The sequence below is a fragment of the Haliaeetus leucocephalus genome, unplaced genomic scaffold (assembly GCF_000737465.1).
Source record: "Haliaeetus leucocephalus isolate CR32 unplaced genomic scaffold, Haliaeetus_leucocephalus-4.0 Scaffold886, whole genome shotgun sequence".
In the NCBI taxonomy this organism is placed as follows: domain Eukaryota; kingdom Metazoa; phylum Chordata; class Aves; order Accipitriformes; family Accipitridae; genus Haliaeetus; species Haliaeetus leucocephalus.
This window is the reverse complement of record NW_010973322.1, coordinates 128152-145452: the sequence shown is the minus strand read 5'-3', so window position 1 is coordinate 145452 and position 17301 is coordinate 128152. Positions and strand designations below refer to the sequence as shown.

The following is a 17301-nucleotide window of genomic DNA, read 5'->3' as shown; positions in this document are numbered from 1 at the left end:
CGGCGAAGGGCAGGCGGGCCACACGGAGGCTGGGGGCGCCCCGGCTGAGCAGCGCCAGGAGCGCCGCCATCTTGCCGCCGCGCTTCCGGCGCGGTGGTGTCACGCGGCGCCACGCGTGCGCAGCGCCCTCGTCTTACCTGTCCGAGGGAGCCGGGGCCGGGTCTGAGGTGGGCCGGGGCCGGGGCCGGGGCCGCGGCCGCCGCTCCGCCAGGCTTGGAGCCTGCTGCCTGGGGCCTCACTCCCGGGAATCGACACTGCTGCTCAGGCCGGGCAGAGTCCGCCCTGGCGGCGCTGAAGCAGCCGTGACCCCGTAGGCCGCGGGGCCCGGCAGGTATCGGGAAGAATCGGCCTGCCGTGGTCCTGGCACGGACACTGAGGAGCGTAGCCAAGGCACGGGGTGTGAGGGAGGCTGGAGCTTCGCCTGCCGTCGGCTTCGAGCAGTGAATACTGACAGAACACCCGAGGGGGACCAGTGGCGAAGCAACAGGACGCACAAATTGAATAAATTTTGTAATCTTTAGTTACTTTACCTCAGCGCCTCGCTAAAATCATGTGTTCTGTTTTTACTACTAAATATCTTCAAAATCTTCCATGCTATTTGCTGAAATCCCATAGGTGACTGTATGTCATCAAACATATCATCATTGTAATGAATGGGTTAACTTTGTTCATGAAATCGAGAAGGGTGAAGAGACATATTGAGAGTTAACATATGCCTTGTGTAAATAACAAAAACTTGCTTAAGTGATGCGTGAAGGTCACGGGTCACAGGAGGAAAGCAATGGCTATAACTTACTAGATAAGGGGGGAGGAAAGCAATGGCTATAACTTACTAGATAAGGGGAAGGAAAGCAATGGCTATAACTTACTAGATAAGGAGAGGAAGGACAACAGCTGCAATTAACAAAGACTGTATTTCTCCACATCAAAAGACATTGTACATCAAAGGATACTCATCCTTGAGAAAATTTACCAAATCTACATAGTAACAGACCTGCACAAATGAGGAAAGAAGAAGCAGGACAAGGCGGAGACTTACAAGAAAGGGGGTACATGAAATGTATATAAGGAATGTAACGGTAACATAAAGTTGCGGGCCTGTGGCGGAGCAATGCCTCCCCGGCCGGCCAGCGCTGTTTTGCTCTCTTATCGCTTGCTAATAAATTCGATTTTTTTTATTCAATACAAATTGGCTCCTCCAATTTGTCACGAGCGTTTATAACAATCATCAAGACATACGTGTTCATGCATCAGCATATGTCTCATCTCCCAAACCTTTCCAGACTTGAGTTAATAAAAATTTATGATTTCATGTATGGCTTTTGGATCTCTGTCTTTATTCACTCAGTTCTCCCACCATCTTACGTGAATTATTGCATAAACTGGGGAGGGAGGGGAGCTTTGCACAGAGCCATAAAAACTTTGTCTTGCATGGTATGGTTTCAGTGATAAAATGTCCGCAGATGTGCTGCTGAAAGATTCCTTGGAGAATTCAGTGTCCCTGTTTCATTCCACACTTCCTTCAGCTTGAACGACTGACACACTGACAAAAACCAAGGGAAACCATTTTGAACTTTAATTTCCCTAAATGTTAACTACCAGGAGGAAGTAAAAAACCAATGCGATAGAGAAGTGACTTTCGCATCTTCCCATTCGCTGTTTTAATGAGCAGTACTCGATGGCAGTAAAAGGATTTGCACAGGACCATAAAAGAAACAGTTACTCAACTCTGATGGAGTGTAACTAATGTGACCTTGGCTCTGTTTCATGGTGACAAGGTCAGTCATCATGGGCTTTATTCAGGTACGGACCAGTGCCTAAGGTGTGTTTGACCAGTGCATCTTGGAGGGCAGCAAACAAGTCCCGGCAATACGCACCCACAGGCTTTCTGCCTGCTGTGTCTGTAGGAACTCCAATACTCTGATTTTCACCGAGTGGGTGCTCCTGTGCAGACGCTGTGGGCGGGGGTTTTTTTTTTTTTTAATGTGTGATGTGGTGAGCAAACTCTGGACTTCCTGCAGACAATTTTTAAGGAGCTCATGAAAGTAAAGCAGAAAAGCAAACTTACTGTCACTAGATTTATATTCGTTATAAGGTGGCCTGGACCCTCTCTGAAAAAAATCTAGGGCATAGCACATTTCAGACTTTGAAAAATCACCAAAAGCTGTTAAGGCCCCACTGTCTTGTTTGACTCAAATCTAAGTTGATGGTCAAATTGCCCTGATTCTAAGGAGATTATCAGTTTCTGTATTTTTGCATACATTAAATGATCCCCTGTACAAAGGTCTCATGACACAACTTACTCCACCTTCCAGGAACTGATTTACAGTAAATCCAAGGTGAGTAATCCAAGCTCCAGAATCAAAAATGCAAAAGTAAACTGGAACTTGTGCGAGAGAGAATCGTTGTTCCTGGTCTCAGATAAGTGTGTGTGTATGTGCATATATATTGACATTTAAGGTGGAGATGCCAAGGTTTACAACATTCACAGAGCACAAAAAGTCCTAGAGATAAGGTGCCTATGGGGCAGGAGTTGCTGGTGCAGATGGGTCCTGCAAGGGCAATGTTCACCTCTGGTTCTGACTGTACCTGTCTTGGCGTACTGGGATCTAGTATCTCGTTTCCTACGCTGCTCTCCCTCCTGCTTTCCTTGTACAGACCTAACAGTAGCTATCAGCTTAATATACACTTTGTAAAGAGAAGTCATCTGCATGTGTGTAGAGTTTTTTAAGTTGAAAGCAGGTATGTGAGCTGTAAATCACACCTCTCGCCACCCCACCATATGAAGAACCAGGCCTTGTGCTCAGAGAAGGAGACGTGGCTGGGAGGTGAAGCCAGAGCAACTGTCATTTGCACTCTTGCAACTGTCATTTGCACATCCAGACATCCCTGTACCCCTCCTAGTAGTTCCTGCATGCCAATCATCAGCCCACGTATTGTGTCTGAGTCAGTGGGGTGGAGGGCTTCTGAACTGGTCATCAACTACAGTTGAAACACACCAACCTGGCTATGATTTCTTTAATTTTTATTTACTTGGGTACTCTTGTTGAAAATCGTAAAAAGCGCAGATGATATATGACCAAAAGAAATGTAGGAGTCTTAAAAAAAAAAAAAAGGAAGATTGCCAAAAGCTGGTATAAATCACTTTAATTAAAATCTTCAAATACAAAAGTCACAAGCATTGGAATAAACAAAACTGTTAGAAAAGTTCTAAAAAGAAGCTACCAGCCAAACAATAACTTTCATGTCTTAGTTGTAACTTATATATTATTAACTATATGTTGACTGTATGTAAGACTTTCCACTCCATTTTATGCTCTGCGCTGTGGATGCAAACACTTCCTTGACACACTGAACTTAAATATAAGCTTTTTATTGTGCAGTTTTCCATCACAGCTTCAAAAGTACATCTGTTTTTTAAAGTCTTCGTCCCCGTCCCCCCCCCCATGTTGAAACCCCATGTAGCTGGTAGCATCCTTTTAAAGCTTAAAAAGGGAAATAGAGTGGTGTGGTGGTGACGTATTCCCCTACTGTGCTCAAAATATCATAAGGCGATGCAAATAAACATGTGTGGGAGACCACAGGTATTCTCTGAGGCATTTTGCTACGCTGCAGACTGGCAGCCTGCGTGCCAGCGGCAGACCGAACTGCATGCAGCAGGACCCGCGCAGGGACGACACGGCCAGGGAGAAAAGCCACCACCAACACAGATTTCTGGCCAAAATGGCTGTTTCCCCAGCGGGAGGGATGTCAGCCTGGCCTGGCAGGTTTGTCCCCAGGGTGCTCTAAGGCCCCTGATGTCCTTCTGGTGGTCGAGGGGTGGGTGGTTTGCTCAGTCTCTTTACTCTCCCGTTTCCTGGAGGACGGGAGGGACCTGAGCGAGTTAGGGAGTGTAAAGCAGAGCTCCACCTGCAGCTATAGGTTCAGGGAAGTCCTTTCCAGCTGAACCACCTGCAGGGTGGTGAAGGTTGAGGAGTCGTGAGCCCTAACCGTGCAGCCCACTGACACGGTGCTGGTGGCCTCCTCTCCTTCCCTCCTGGGGATGAAATGTGTGAGGGCAGAGGCAGACCACCCTGCAGGAACAGCCTGCATTTCCTGCGGCAAAAACTTGCCTTTGGAAAGCACGTGGCTGCAGCTCCATCTTGCGACTGAACTCTCCTAGCTTGGGAAAAATGTGCGGCGCTGCCCCAAATCCCATGGAGGACCTGGGTTCTCGGCAAGGTGTTTTCCCCTGCAGGCACCCCGACCTCACTTTGCTTTGTGGGTCCCCGCTTTCCACCCCGAAGTGCCCTCAGCAACCACAACCCCTCCTCAGGCTTCCCTGCACGATGCAGTAAAATCACAGCTGTACAGCTAAAATAAAACGCCCTGCTCATCCTCTCTGAAGGCAAGCTTTTGAAGGAACTGCTTTAAGAGCTACGCTTGCAGAAATGAGAGGGAGAGAGGAGTTTGCAGCTCCCAGCTGGCAGAACCACAAGTGCAGCATGAGAAGCTGATGCCTTTCTCTATGCCACGCACAGAGCTGCCTTGTGCTCGAGCGCAGCAACCCAGGCTGGACCGAGACCAAAACCAGCCCCTGCCTGGGTTTGCCCTACCTGGATAATTCTCCCAGGAACTTAACAAGCATCTGTCATGTACAAATTACCCAGCAGGATCTCATGTCTTCCCCAGCCCACAGGTTGTACCAGTGCTGCCACATTTGCATCCCTTGCCAGAATTAAAACTTGTGGTAGAAACGTGAATTTCTAGCATTAAATTTCCTACTAGCCAAGTGCTTTACATTTATCCTGTGCACGTGTATTAACCACTTAAATGCAAGCAATAGCTTTGGCATTTCTGATAACATAAAAGCTGTAAGAGAAGGCTGGAAGGCCAAGTACACTGCCAGGACCAAGGGGTTTTTCGGTAAGCTCTGGCAGCATTTTGTTATCCACCATCCGAAGCACATGGCCATTCAGCTCAATAGACCTGGAGAGGGACAGAGAGACTGTTTGAGCAGCTGTGCTCTGTTTGCCATCAAGCACAAACAGCTCTGGACCTGAGTGTAAACATAAACTCAGCCCAAAGCCAAACTAAACTTCCCTTCAGGGTTTGTGCGTGCACACACAGAGACCATCTGCTGCACTCCCTCTGCAAGGACTCCTTTAGAGTACCGGCACAACCAAGTTGAAAAGTACATTTCTTACTCTTTTAGTGAGGTTAACAGCAGAAGAGGCTTTGAAAAGTACCAATTTTGATTGGTTTTCCTCCTGCAAATATTAAGATACCTTCTACGCCCACAGAGCAGATCCTTCCCATGCTAATGCATTAGCGGTAACAATGAAAGAAACCGTACAAAGCCTGAACACATTGCTGTAGATCAGGAGCCAGCACTTGAGAAAGCAATATAGCTGTGCTTGTGCAAAAGAAAAAGGACTTTAGTAGCTGATCCAGAGCCCTGAAGCCTGCTAGGAAAAAGCTTCCCAATTAACATCAGACAAGTGTCCTTGTACCTTAGCAAGCTTTCAGCTTTAGATTTTAGGAGACCCGATTTAACAGAAATCAGACCTTTCTGAAAAAACCCCCAGATGACTGAATGGTAACCTCTTCCCCCTTGCCTTGCAAATTGAACAAGGTGAGGTTGTAGAGGCTATCTAACCCTACTCACAATCCTTTCTACAGAGACAGTAGGAATTGCATGCTTACCTGGAAAGTATATTCTCTTTCCCATGAGGCAGTAAGAGGTACTGATCCACGTGCTTACTCAGTAAGTAATTTGGTAGCTGCAAATGTTGGGTAATGTTGTAGAGGTTTAAGGCAAACAGAGTCACGTCCCCTTCTCTGTACTTTGGGCTGCCAAGGCAAGAGAAGATGATGGTTGGGATCAGGAGAGAAACAGGTTTCACAGAAACAACGTGTGTCCCAGATTGCTTTTGTTGGCCTGGGGGTGGCCACGGGCTCAGTTTCTGGGATATTTTGCCCTTTCTGGAGCCTTACTGGAGGGTGTTTGTGCAGTGGAGGTAGACACGGAGCTTCCTCTCGTCGGCTCCTGCCAGGCTGACCTGCAGCACCTTGGTACCCACCAGCTTCTTATAGAGCAGCGAGAGCCAGTAGTCCTGGGAGGCACAAAACCATGCGTAAGCACTTGTATACACGCCAGGTACTCCACACGGTGTTTAACATAACGTTCATTTTGTCAGTAATTTCAGGGTTTTTTCCCTCCCATAATTTTTTGCTTTACCAAGTTTTTCACCCTATCTATTTAAGTTCCCACAAACAGCATCGCTAAAGAGAAAACCCTGCCTCCAGGCTGCAGAGCCACTGTGTTTGCAAGGTACCTTAGAGTCATTTTCCCCCTCACATGCAAATCTCAGAGCTCTTTCTGTGGGGGAGAGACTGCATTTTGGAAAGCCCTTCTGCAGGGTACAGAGCACCTCAGGGCTGAATGCGCAGGGGATGAGTTGCCCTTCCTGCAGGAAAGCCTGTGCCCAATCCACAGGCGCAATGCTGGGAAGAAGCCCGTGACAACTTTTATGCCTTTCACTAGCATTGTGCTTTTGAACAGGTCTCAAGATTAATTTCTGAATGCCAGTCATGAGTAAACCCTCTTACACCCCACGACAATGCCTGAGAGCAAGGTTATGCCCAGTGCAGACTCATTTTTCCAGGTCTGCTTTTTCTTACATCTTGACAGCTACTTTTCCTCTGTGAAGTCCATGCCCGTACCAAAGAGAGCACGTGGTCTGTGCAGATGTGTTTTGGGACGAGGAGGCTGCAGGCAGGCTGCATTGTACAGTATCACTTCTCTGAGTGCAGCCCCAGGGAAGGATGTGCTCCAGCTGACAGGTTTCAGAGAGCTTCTCCCAACTCATCTGTCTGTCTGTCTTTGAGGTTTTCCTAGAAGGAAAACTGTCGCGTTTCTCTCCTGACTCACCATGAGCCTGGGGAAGTGACTTTTCCTATCAGCCTGCATGCTCAGCCCCTCTGCAAGGACGTGCAGTCTTCTGACACTGCTGTGCTTCTTCATTTCCATGCTAACTAAAACTGTTGGACCTGGGTTTGGATTTCCCTCCCTCTAAAGCATTATTATCTTGATTGGCATCTGTACTGCCTGTAGGTGAGGAACAAAGCACATCCTTTCAGTCCAAATTATATCTATTTTAAATGAGGGAATAAAAAGCCCAAATCAACAAGCCTGACAATGCAGTTCCTGGCATAGGGACCAGCTGGAAAGGCAGGACAGAAAAACCCTGTATGCTGGGTTTCCTCTCAGATGGTCTCTATGAGCTTGTGAAAATCACAACATGGAAGCAGAAAAATGAGAGTAAAGCTAAAAAGAAAGAAGCTATCCTCTCACCCCAAGGTAAGTGCTACTAGCACAAAGAAACACGCTGTACATGCAAGAACAATGTATAGTTCAAATAATGATGTTTCATCACAGGAGAATGTTATTTCCTAATAAATCCAACTATACTAAATGCGTGTTTTCAGCTAATTATCCTTCAGTCACTACTGAAGGCTAAATATGCTCATAACCTAAGAAATGCTTGAGTCTTGACTTCATGTTGGTTTGGTTTTCACTTGGGCTATAATTTATTACAATACCATGTATCACTTCTGTTTAAAACCTATTCATCACTCAGCTGAGGAGTACTCAAACCAAAACAGTCCATCCAGAAAAGCCTTGTGAACTCCAGAAGTGCCTGCATACAAATCAGAGCATCATGTCCCAGAAATCAGTCTCTGCTGTGATGAAGACTAGCTGCATCCCTGCAGTTGCACTAAATACCTTGTATCTGTGCATATATAATACATGAACCCATAATGAAACATGAGCTAACTTTAGGTACAAGGATAATTGCAACCATCCTACAAAAAAAAGAGGCGCTTTTAAAATGGCTGACTTGTATCTCCACATCCAGTGTTGCCTGTGCAGAAATACATGCAGCATTCAGATGGTGTTAGTGGGGTTGCATACATACCGGCAAAGGCTCGAAGTTGGCATCCACTAGGTGATAGGTCCCTGCCCCGAAGAAAACCTGTCTCATCACCACGTCAATCCCCTGCCTGGCTGAAAGCCCGAGTTTGTCCAACCACCTGCCAAAAAATGAGGCAAACAACATGCAGGTGAAATCGCCAACCTCAACTGTACACTGTTGCCCCTCTCCAACCAGCTAAGGAAGTAGGAAAGCAAGAATTAGGGCATGAAGCTGACTTCCTTAAAATCACACAACTAATTTCAATTTGAGTCTTGCACTGACTACCTTAAAAAATAATTTCAGACCACCTCTGGAGGTCCAAGCTGGTGGGAGCAGTTCCTCCATTTCCCCGTTTGCAGGTGGTGGAAACCAGGAGCAGCAGCAGATGCTCCTGAACTGGCCGAGAGCCTGAAGGCTGAGAGAAATCATCACACCAGTGACAAGGGTGCCTGCTGTTACCAGGCTTTGAGTTGCTGACCCACCAGGCCCTGATGAAAAGGATCATCGTGCCTTATAGGAGTGAAAAAAATACATTGCAACCATGTTTTTTGTTAATTTTCAAAACATGAACCACACATTCCCATGCAAATTTTATCTCCCTGAATCTACAAACTGATAACAGTGCTAAGAAAAGCCTGAATTCTTTTATTTTGACAAAATGCTACAACTGGAGTCCTTGGGGAAAATTATTTTCATGACTAAATTTCCCTTTGGTTAGTTATTTCATGGTGGTCGAAGGATGACATTGGAAAAAGACACCCATCTCATAAATGACTTTCCATCCACACAAACGGACGGAGTTAGCATTGCAGATTCGAGGGCAGAAATACAACCTTCTCATGCTTCTCATCACCCATTTCCCACAGGAATCTGCTATTACCTGAGCCTACACTGAACCTCAGGCATGGGGGAAGCACATAGGGAGCGGTGGGAAGGTTGTGGTCCTCAACCCACCCATTGCCTGTGCTCCCCAAGAAGCCTGAGGGAGCTGCCTCTCCCATGGGGCATGTATGCAACTCCCTTCAGCTGGTAAAATGTGTAATTTTCCCACACCTGTGACAAGGTACTCACATAAAGCCAGCAACGTAAGTGTTGGACAGCCTGGGAGCTCCCCCTCCATAGGCAGAGCTCGTCTCTCCTAGCCAGACCTTCTTGTTGGGCACGGTCCCACCAACAATCTGGCCGGTGTGGCATAGGGAAGAAGAGAAAGAGACAACAGTTAAGTTTTTTTGACTACTGAAATAATGGGCAATCAAAGTTTTGTGCTTTAGCCAAATGCCTATGCATGACGTTTCTATTTAAGGGATAACACCAACTGAGCCGGGATGGCACAGAAATTTTGATCAAAAGGACTAGAAGCAGATTTATATCCCCCCCTCCAAAAAATCACATCTATGCATGTAGAACAAGGCAAACACCACTAAAAGCCAGGTCCTGTAACTATTCTCATGCTGAGTAGTGGTATACTCTAAGTTATGCTGTTCTCTGGATCTCAAAATACAAAGAAATTGGGGTGGAGGGTATGACCATAAATTACATCCCTGGGTAATGACTACATCGATAAATGAGAATGTTGTAGGTTTGTGATGTATCTGGCACCATGCTTGTTGCATGGCAAACTATTGGAACTCATTTATTATTAGTATTGTTAATTTTCTTTTCTAATTTACAATGATAGCAGCACCCAAGCTTTGAGAATCCCTGTTTATTGCTAGTGAGAAATTGTACTTTATTCCGGATTCTCTGCCAAACCCCTGGAAACTGAACACGGGAATGATTGAATAGAACAAGGCACCTCCAGGACTTCGCGTACAGCTGTGGCAAAGGTATCCAGCACTTCAGGGCTCAAGAAATCCTCCCTTGTTGCACTTCGTCCATTCACATAGTAACTGGAAATGGAAAAAAAATGCCACAGCCAAAATTAAGCCAAAATACCACCACTGGTACAAAACACCAACAAAAGTACCCAGTTGCTTGATACATTTATCCACAGCACTATTTTTCTGTCCAGTTCTTTTTCTTTTTTTGTTTTCCAAATGTGTAGGTATGTTGTTTGTATTTAAGGGACTATCAGGTATAAATACCTCAATGGAGGCAGGATATCACGGAAATTCTGATCAACAGAAGTAGTAGGGGTTTTTTGCATCTACTCATTTAGAATGAGGAAAACATCACTGAATAAGAGACAGCTTCTGGAAATTTTCTCTTGCTCAGGAGTCTGACACACCTATGTGATTACTTGCTTTACTGTATCAAACTATATATATTAAAAATATCAGATCCTAGCTTCTGTCCCGCTGTTGGAGTATTTCGGCTATCTGGAGGTTAATTGGATGGAGGCATCCCTGTGGGATAAAGGTTGCCCTCCACCATGAGCAGAAGAGCTTTTAAGTCTGGTTTGTCTGAACAAAGAACACGAAGTTGGGATCCCTGTGTTTTTTCCATTTCATCATGCTATCACTCAGTCCTAACAGAAGTAGCTGAAGTCTTCCAGCCACAAGAGGAAGCTAAAACCTGATAATCCTAAATTAGTAAAGAAAATAACACACGTCCATTTAAAGCAAAGGCAGCCACAGGGCAAGAACAGCCCAGGAAGGGGAGAGGATATGTTTTATGCCTTGCCAGCAGCTCAAAATACATAGATAAGTCATATATGTATACATATATATAATATAAGTTTGTGCATCTTTTCCTGCTGTTACCTGACTGCTGCACGTCACCGTGCTGCATTTGACTCCAGAAGGAAAACCACCTTCACATGGAAATCACTTTCAAATATGTGGAGTTCATGGCAGGTGCCCTGGGGCCAACTTACCCCACTGCCTGCCTGAGCACTTTAAAACTGCATCCCTAACCCACAGCACAGGAGCGAAGAGATGGGACTGTGCTGGTGCTGTTTGCATTGCGAGTGGGATCTGAGGGTGAATTACCCATGCACAGTCTGAATTGACTTGGAGAGCAAACATAAGGGAGCAGGAGAAGCTGCTAGCACTTCTCAATGAGTAAGGGTCAGCCAGACCTTCAGGGCTTTTAGTTTTTATCGAACAGAGATAAATAGAGAAAAAAGGCAGCATGTAACACATCAGCTAATAAGGCTTCTGCTGCGTTTTTTACAAGGAGTTGGGTGCATTTGCCAGCAGGGTCATCTGTGACTCTCTGAATTTGCTTTTAGGGAGCGAAGCTTTCACTCAAGCAGATTCAGCCTTTCTAATGCCAAGGAGAGCACCAATGTCAGGGGTACTGACTCCGTTTCAAAGCCCAGCCACCAATGGGTTATTTAATACCTTAGGTTAAAAACCTTCTGCTCTTGCAGAAGTTCAGCAGAGGCATCTCTGCTGAGTAAGTCTGAGGTACCTTCTTTCCCTTTTATATGACACCTTCTTCTTCCCATAGGAAAGTGCATTTTATTTGCAATGTTTTGCAGCTTGGGGCTTTGAGACAACCTGGACTGCTGCTCAGATCTCACTAGCTTTTGGTACATGTTGAAACACAGCATATGCAAAAAGGCTCAACTGCTGCAGAAACTCTCCTCGTGCGGGGCGAGAGCCGAGACCTATCCCCTCGTGCCCTTCTGAGAAATAAAGCTGCTGTGCCATCCCACTTCTGTTTTTCTCAGCACGCATATTTAGCAAGCAAAATGACGGTCTTGCAGACATTGCAATCCCCACTACTATACCTACGTTACAAACCCCTGCCACTGCTTTTGGGTCTCTGCACCAAGTAGCTTCTTTGGAGACCTTCTGCATTTCTGTAACATGCTCCCTCAATTCCTCTCTTATTCTGAGTAGAGGATTTTGCAGAGAGGCACCCGAGGAACTGCTGAAAGGGGTATTTCACCCCTTACTTCCTGTTGAGATGTTAAAATTGACGTTTTGTAAAGAAAACAGCCGATAAGCAGAGTGACGATGGTATCTGAGCAGTACTTACTGGTGCCACGTGACAGAGTCAATCACCTTCCCTCCCGATTTCAGGAAGCTGCAACCAGAGGGGATGTGGTGGAGAGCAGGGGATTAGTGGTACCGGTGAAGGGTTGTGGTCCCCATGAGTGAGCTGCCATGCACAGCCCTCCCCTCTCCCCCCATCTTTCGGTAGTGATGGTGAACTGCTTTGGGGCCACACTTGTGATGGCTCTTAAATGGGCTTTGGGCAGCCTGGCTGCCTCAGCAGGCTGCTGGGAGGACAAATTAATGCTTGTGTAAGATGTGGAGATTTCTAGTGCGAAAAGCCCTTGTTAACAGAGCACTAGAGACAGTGCTTAGTTGAGAGGTGTATGGATCACTGAAGTACTTCTAGCATCTTGGTTTCAGCTGGCTGAGTATTTAAGCCTTGAGGTCCTGCATGCAGGTAAGATTTCAGTCATCCCCAGTCAAGGAAAAAAAAAAAATCCCATGTTTCTAATTTAAGGAAAAATGCAGGAAATTAGTTCTTAAATAGACTGGATGTATCCATTTGTACATCCTTACTATTGATTTGGAGCAGAGAATCCTTAAAACTCTGCCCAGATGCCTCCTCATGCCCCCTCCATCTGGGTGCAGACGAGCCACCGCTATCCACACCTGTCCACCCCAGGTGGTGCTGCCAGGGCCCCACACCCCTACCTTCTCAGCAGTCTCTGCGTGTGCTTTCGGGGCTGCCCGACATCGGGACCATAGAGCTTCGCGTTCCGGTAGAGCGTATAGTTACTCAGAAGCTGGCGTAAGTGAATAAAATCTTGCCCCAGCTGGAAGCCGTCAATGTAGATGCCAGATTTCTTCCTGAAGCTATTGGGCTCTGGGGAAGACACATGTGCATCAGCATCCTGCTCTGGTTTTGGGGCACAAAATAGGGCAGCTCATTCCTCTTGGGGAGTAGCAGTGCCCTATGGCTTCACACGATCTGGCACAGTACGGGTGAGATATTTGAAGGCGACGAGCATGAACCTGAAAGCCTGGGTGATGCAGCCTGCTGCTCTCCAGCACTCTGTCCCAGCCAGTCCCCATAGGTGACGTCCTGCATCTTGTGAGGCATTGTTCACCTCATCTCAGAGCCACAGTAGAAGCGGCAATATCGTCTCAATTAGCTCATTTGTTGGACCTTCTGTGAAATCCCTCCTTGCAGATTAAGACCTTAATGCTTTCCAATAAAACATCACCTTGCCTTTAGGGGCCATCATCCAAAACATGCAAAATTACCAGCCCATAAGTACCTTTCCAGGTGACCACTGGCCTGGCCCACAAGCGGGCTTTGCACTTACCATTCCCGAGTTCCCAGGAGATGTTGTACCTCTGCGAGGCACAGTAGTCCAGCAGCACCCGGGCATTCGAGCTGTCCCACTGCAAGCCATCTTTCCGCAGCAAGGCATTGAGCCCAAAGATCAGGTGAAACCCTGAGCATTTTGCAAAGCTGTAGAGAATATCCAGTGTATTTCCTGCACGGAGCAGAAAGGGAGGATGTTTACCTCAAGGTTACAGCATGCTAGTTGTGCTCTGGCCAAGCGACAATCTGTACTGCCTGTATTTATTTAGCCTGGTGCTGCAGATGTGCCAAGCTCTCCCAGCCAGACAAAAGAGTCCAGACCTTACTACACACCATCCTGCAAGGTGTTGATATCCTCCCAACTCCTGCAGCAGCTGAATACCACTAAATATGAGGTGGTAGACAGTAGAAAAAGATTTCTATGAATATTTTTCTAAGTGGGTGAAATGTTTCTTTTTTAGTGGTTACAGCTCCTAACAGCCTACGACCCTTTTACTACAGGGCAGGGATCTGCAGCCCCCTGGTTATAAATCCTAGCAGAAAAATCCATCAAACTCTTACTTGTAATGGTGGTGTTTTTGTGCTTTTTCCAGTTATGCTCTGCAAGAATCAGCTTCTCCTGGCTGGGCCACTGGGCCAGCAGCAGCTTCTCAACAGCAGCAAATGCAGGCCTTGAGCCACAAGCCTCTGTAGGGCAGAAGGTTGATAGCAATTAAGTCCTCGTCTTCGCAGTCAGGGTCCAGCATACAAAGGGCTGCATCCCTCAGGAGGAAGCACAACTGCTTGGTGCCAGGCTGAGAGCCTGTCATGCACTTCTGTGAAATGCACCCCTACTTTTGCAATATTAACCACATAGAAAAAGAGGGCTGGCGTGATGCATAAATGTATATATTATATATATAATGTATATTTCCCAATTTAAGGTGATGGAGATTGGGGGGGTGGGGGAAGACTGAGCTGTGCTTCTGGAGGCTGATATCATGGTGGTCACACCCCAACAAACTATTTTAGCTGGAGCACCATCCGGAAACCCTCGTTCCAGCGAGCTGACAAAGCACAGGCTGCAACACCCGAGGAGCAGATAAGCCACCCCAGCATGCAGCGGTTCGGCAGGGTTCCTGGCCTGCCTTGCTGTGGGCAGATACAGGGCAATGCTCCCCACGCTGCCCATCTCATGCAGGGAAAAGCTCTGACTGCCCCAGGTGGCTCCAACAGCAATGCTGGCAGGAGTTGTAAGACACTTTTTCTTCAAAGCTCATGTTTTTTCTCCGCATGCAAACCAGGAACAAGCCTTAACGAGACATGAAGGCATGAGCCAGAGTCACAGTTACCCAGAGACGAGGAGGCCACTCAGCAAAGTGGTACAGGGGGAAAAGTACCACTTGACTTCAAAACTGAGTATCACCAGTTGTACAGTGATGTACAATTGCACCGTTGTGCTATGTACCACAGGAACAGATGGGAATTTTTTTCATCTGAAACACCTCTAGAAGGGTTTATGTGCTTTTGCTGAGTTAAAGGAAGAAATGGACTTTAATGCAGTGGGAAACCTCACGCACCAGGACCAAGCTCAAGCAGTTAGCAGTGGTCTGGTGGGTTTGCACTTACCACGTCGAAGCAAGAGGAGGGCAAGGCTGTGCCCCCAGCCTAGCTCTGGCTTTGGCCAAGATAAAGAAAACAGACACTCTGTTCTCATCACATTATTTCTTTCATCTCTTACTTAATTTTTCATAAAGAAACCACAACTTTTGAGCTGACCTTGACTGCCTCCCAGGCAGCAGGGGGAGCTCCTGAGGCTGCTGTGAGGAGCACAAGGCAGCAAAGGGAGAGTCCCAGCAGGTACTGGGGTGGACTTGAGGTTCCCCGCGCCTTTCCTCCGTTTCTCATGGCTGGCACAGCTCCTCCCACACACTGTGCTGAAGGTCTACAGATCTCTTCTCCATGGAGGAGAGCAATGCTGACTCTGTGGAAGACCCCCAGTGCTGCCACCATGCCCTTGTGGCATCCCTAGCCTGCATTAAAGCCACCTCCTAAACCCAGGATAGTTTTGAGCCTAACACATTGATGCCCGTTTTACCTTGCTGGGCCTGAAGTTCCCAGAGAATTTTTTCTTCCAAAGTTGAATCCTTGTTGGGATCAAAGATGAGAAAATCTGTCTCGGTGCCGCCAAACCTCAGGAAGCCTGGGGACAGGGCCGTCGCCAGGGCACGCAGTTTGGGATTGCTGAGGAAGGGATGTCAAGAAACAGAAGAAACGTTACACTCATGCAGACTATGGCAATTGCTCAGAGGGATGTGCTGCATTAGGTGACCTGGGGCTACCCAATAGCCTCAGGGCACTCCTGTCCCCTCACTGGATCTGCGCCCCAGCCTTCTGCACCATGCAACAGAGACGCTGCCAGCCGAGTGGGCCAGGAGAGCAACAGCAAGGCAGCGAGGGGGAGACGTGCCCCAGGGAACACTCTCATGGACAGGGAGTCAGATCCTGGGGGCAAAGTAAGGCAATACTTCAAAACAGGTATTTTTTTTGTCCTAAGCACCCTTCTCCCCTAGATTTTTTGGTTTTGTTCATACAGAACTAATATACCAGTGCTGTGAGAAGGAACTTTACACCTTCAGCCCCAATTTCCATCAATGACAGCCAAAGCAATTGCTTTTGTACCCAAGTGAGATTAAGAGTCCACGCTGGGACAAGCGTTAGCTTTAGCAAAGCAGGTTTATAAAATAACATAAGCTCTGCCTCTGCAACTTGCGCACACCATGTGCAGGATGTGCAACATCGACATCCGGCCTTTGCCGAGGGAAACCGCAAGGCATCGGAGGATGCTGGGCGCAGAAGCACTATCTGCTCAGTGGTGACACACAGCAGATTAGAGGCCACCAAGTACTTCCCACTCCTTGTGGTGGTGGGGCCAGCCCCAGACTGAACCCCAAGGTGTGTGGTGGGGGCTGGAAGTTGGAGACTTGAGCACTTTCCAATAAAGCTAGTGTCACCTTTCTCCTCACCAAGGTGAGGAGAAAAAGATGAAAGTGGTGGGAGGAGGGAAATCAGGACTGGAGAAATACCATGGGGCTGAAAAACGGGATCAGACAGATGAAAAGGAAATAACTAAGATAGCTTCCAAAAAAGGTAGAATCAAAAGGAACAGAGTACAACAAAAATAGCGAAAAAGCAGGGAAGAAAAGGCAAGAGAGAGTTCAGAGCCGAAAGAACAGGCAGGGAACACCATCACTTGGCAGCCCAGAGTTGTTCAGTGTTACCCAAGGTGGAAAAAAGGCTTCATTTTTAGGATCTCTCGATTCAGCTTTGATGGTAACAGACCTTCCTCAGCGTTTAGTTGACTTTATGTTGACAGCACTCTGCCAAATGTCTGCAAAGCTGCTCGAGGACTCTGATGATTTTTACCTCGTGGAGCAGCAGGGCTAGCGGCCCCCAGCCCTGCCTCAAGAAACCCCTCTGCTCGGCAGTTTCCTTCTTTTTTTCTGCTCGCAGAGCAGCTCCTCTCCCAGATTTATCCCCGTGCTGCTTCCAGGGAGCACCACCCGAGCTGCGCCCTCCCTCCATCCACCCAGCCCTGCCACTCACTCCCGAGCACCAGCGAAACGGCGCAGCTCGCACCCACGGCAGGTACCGCCTTGCTGCCCCGGGGGGATGAAATTGGTGAATCCCGAAGCAGAGGGAATCCAGCAGCCTCCCCGGGCCCCAGCTCCAGGGATGGGGTCTCTCCGTTCCCCCTAGCCCGCTCCCCCGCCCTGCCCCCCGGAGCACGCCGGGCAGCAGCGCCTTCGCCGGCTCCCCGCCGGGATGCCCGGACTCCCCTCCCCGCGGCTGCGGACCTGTCTGCCTGCCGGGGAACTCTCCCCGCCGCTCCGGGGCACCCTTCCGCCCCCTCCCGGGCCCTTTTCCCTTCGCCTAAAAGGGGAGGTGGGCGGCTCACCTGAGCAAGGCGACGTAGCGCGGGTCCCGGGCCAGGCTGGCGTCCAGGGTGAGGGAGAGGAAAGCGGGGCTCACCTCCCCGCGGGGGCTGCCCCGCAGGCCCATCCGCAGCATCGCCGCCCGCCGCCCCTCCGCTAGCGGCGGCAGTAGCAGCAGAAGCAGCGGCAGCAGC

General features: G+C 48.0%; 2 protein-coding genes across 3 annotated transcripts in view; both read right to left on the bottom strand.

Moving 5' to 3' along the window:
• COQ2 (coenzyme Q2 4-hydroxybenzoate polyprenyltransferase) overlaps positions 1–70 on the bottom strand; it is a 7496-nt gene extending 7426 nt beyond the window's left edge. Inside the window, exon 1 of the mRNA XM_010583285.1 lies at positions 25–70. Coding sequence (XP_010581587.1) covers positions 25–70 — 46 coding nt within the window. The remainder of the gene's footprint in view (positions 1–24) is intronic.
• A 3566-nt stretch (positions 71–3636) lies between these two features.
• HPSE (heparanase) lies at positions 3637–17270 on the bottom strand. Of its 2 annotated transcripts, XM_010583279.1 has the most exons (12): positions 17131–17270; positions 15271–15416; positions 13755–13880; positions 13192–13365; positions 12557–12728; positions 11886–11933; positions 9754–9847; positions 9030–9136; positions 7962–8076; positions 5977–6095; positions 5686–5832; positions 3637–4968 (listed from the first exon to the last, which is right to left on the bottom strand). In XM_010583279.1, the coding sequence occupies exons 1-12, from the start codon at positions 17241–17243 to the stop codon at positions 4809–4811; spliced, it is 1521 nt and encodes a 506-aa protein (XP_010581581.1). In that variant the 5' UTR covers positions 17244–17270; the 3' UTR covers positions 3637–4808. The 2 variants fall into 2 exon arrangements, with proteins under 2 accessions (XP_010581581.1, XP_010581582.1); XM_010583280.1 differs by lacking the exon at positions 11886–11933.
• Between the last annotated feature and the right edge of the window lie 31 nt (positions 17271–17301).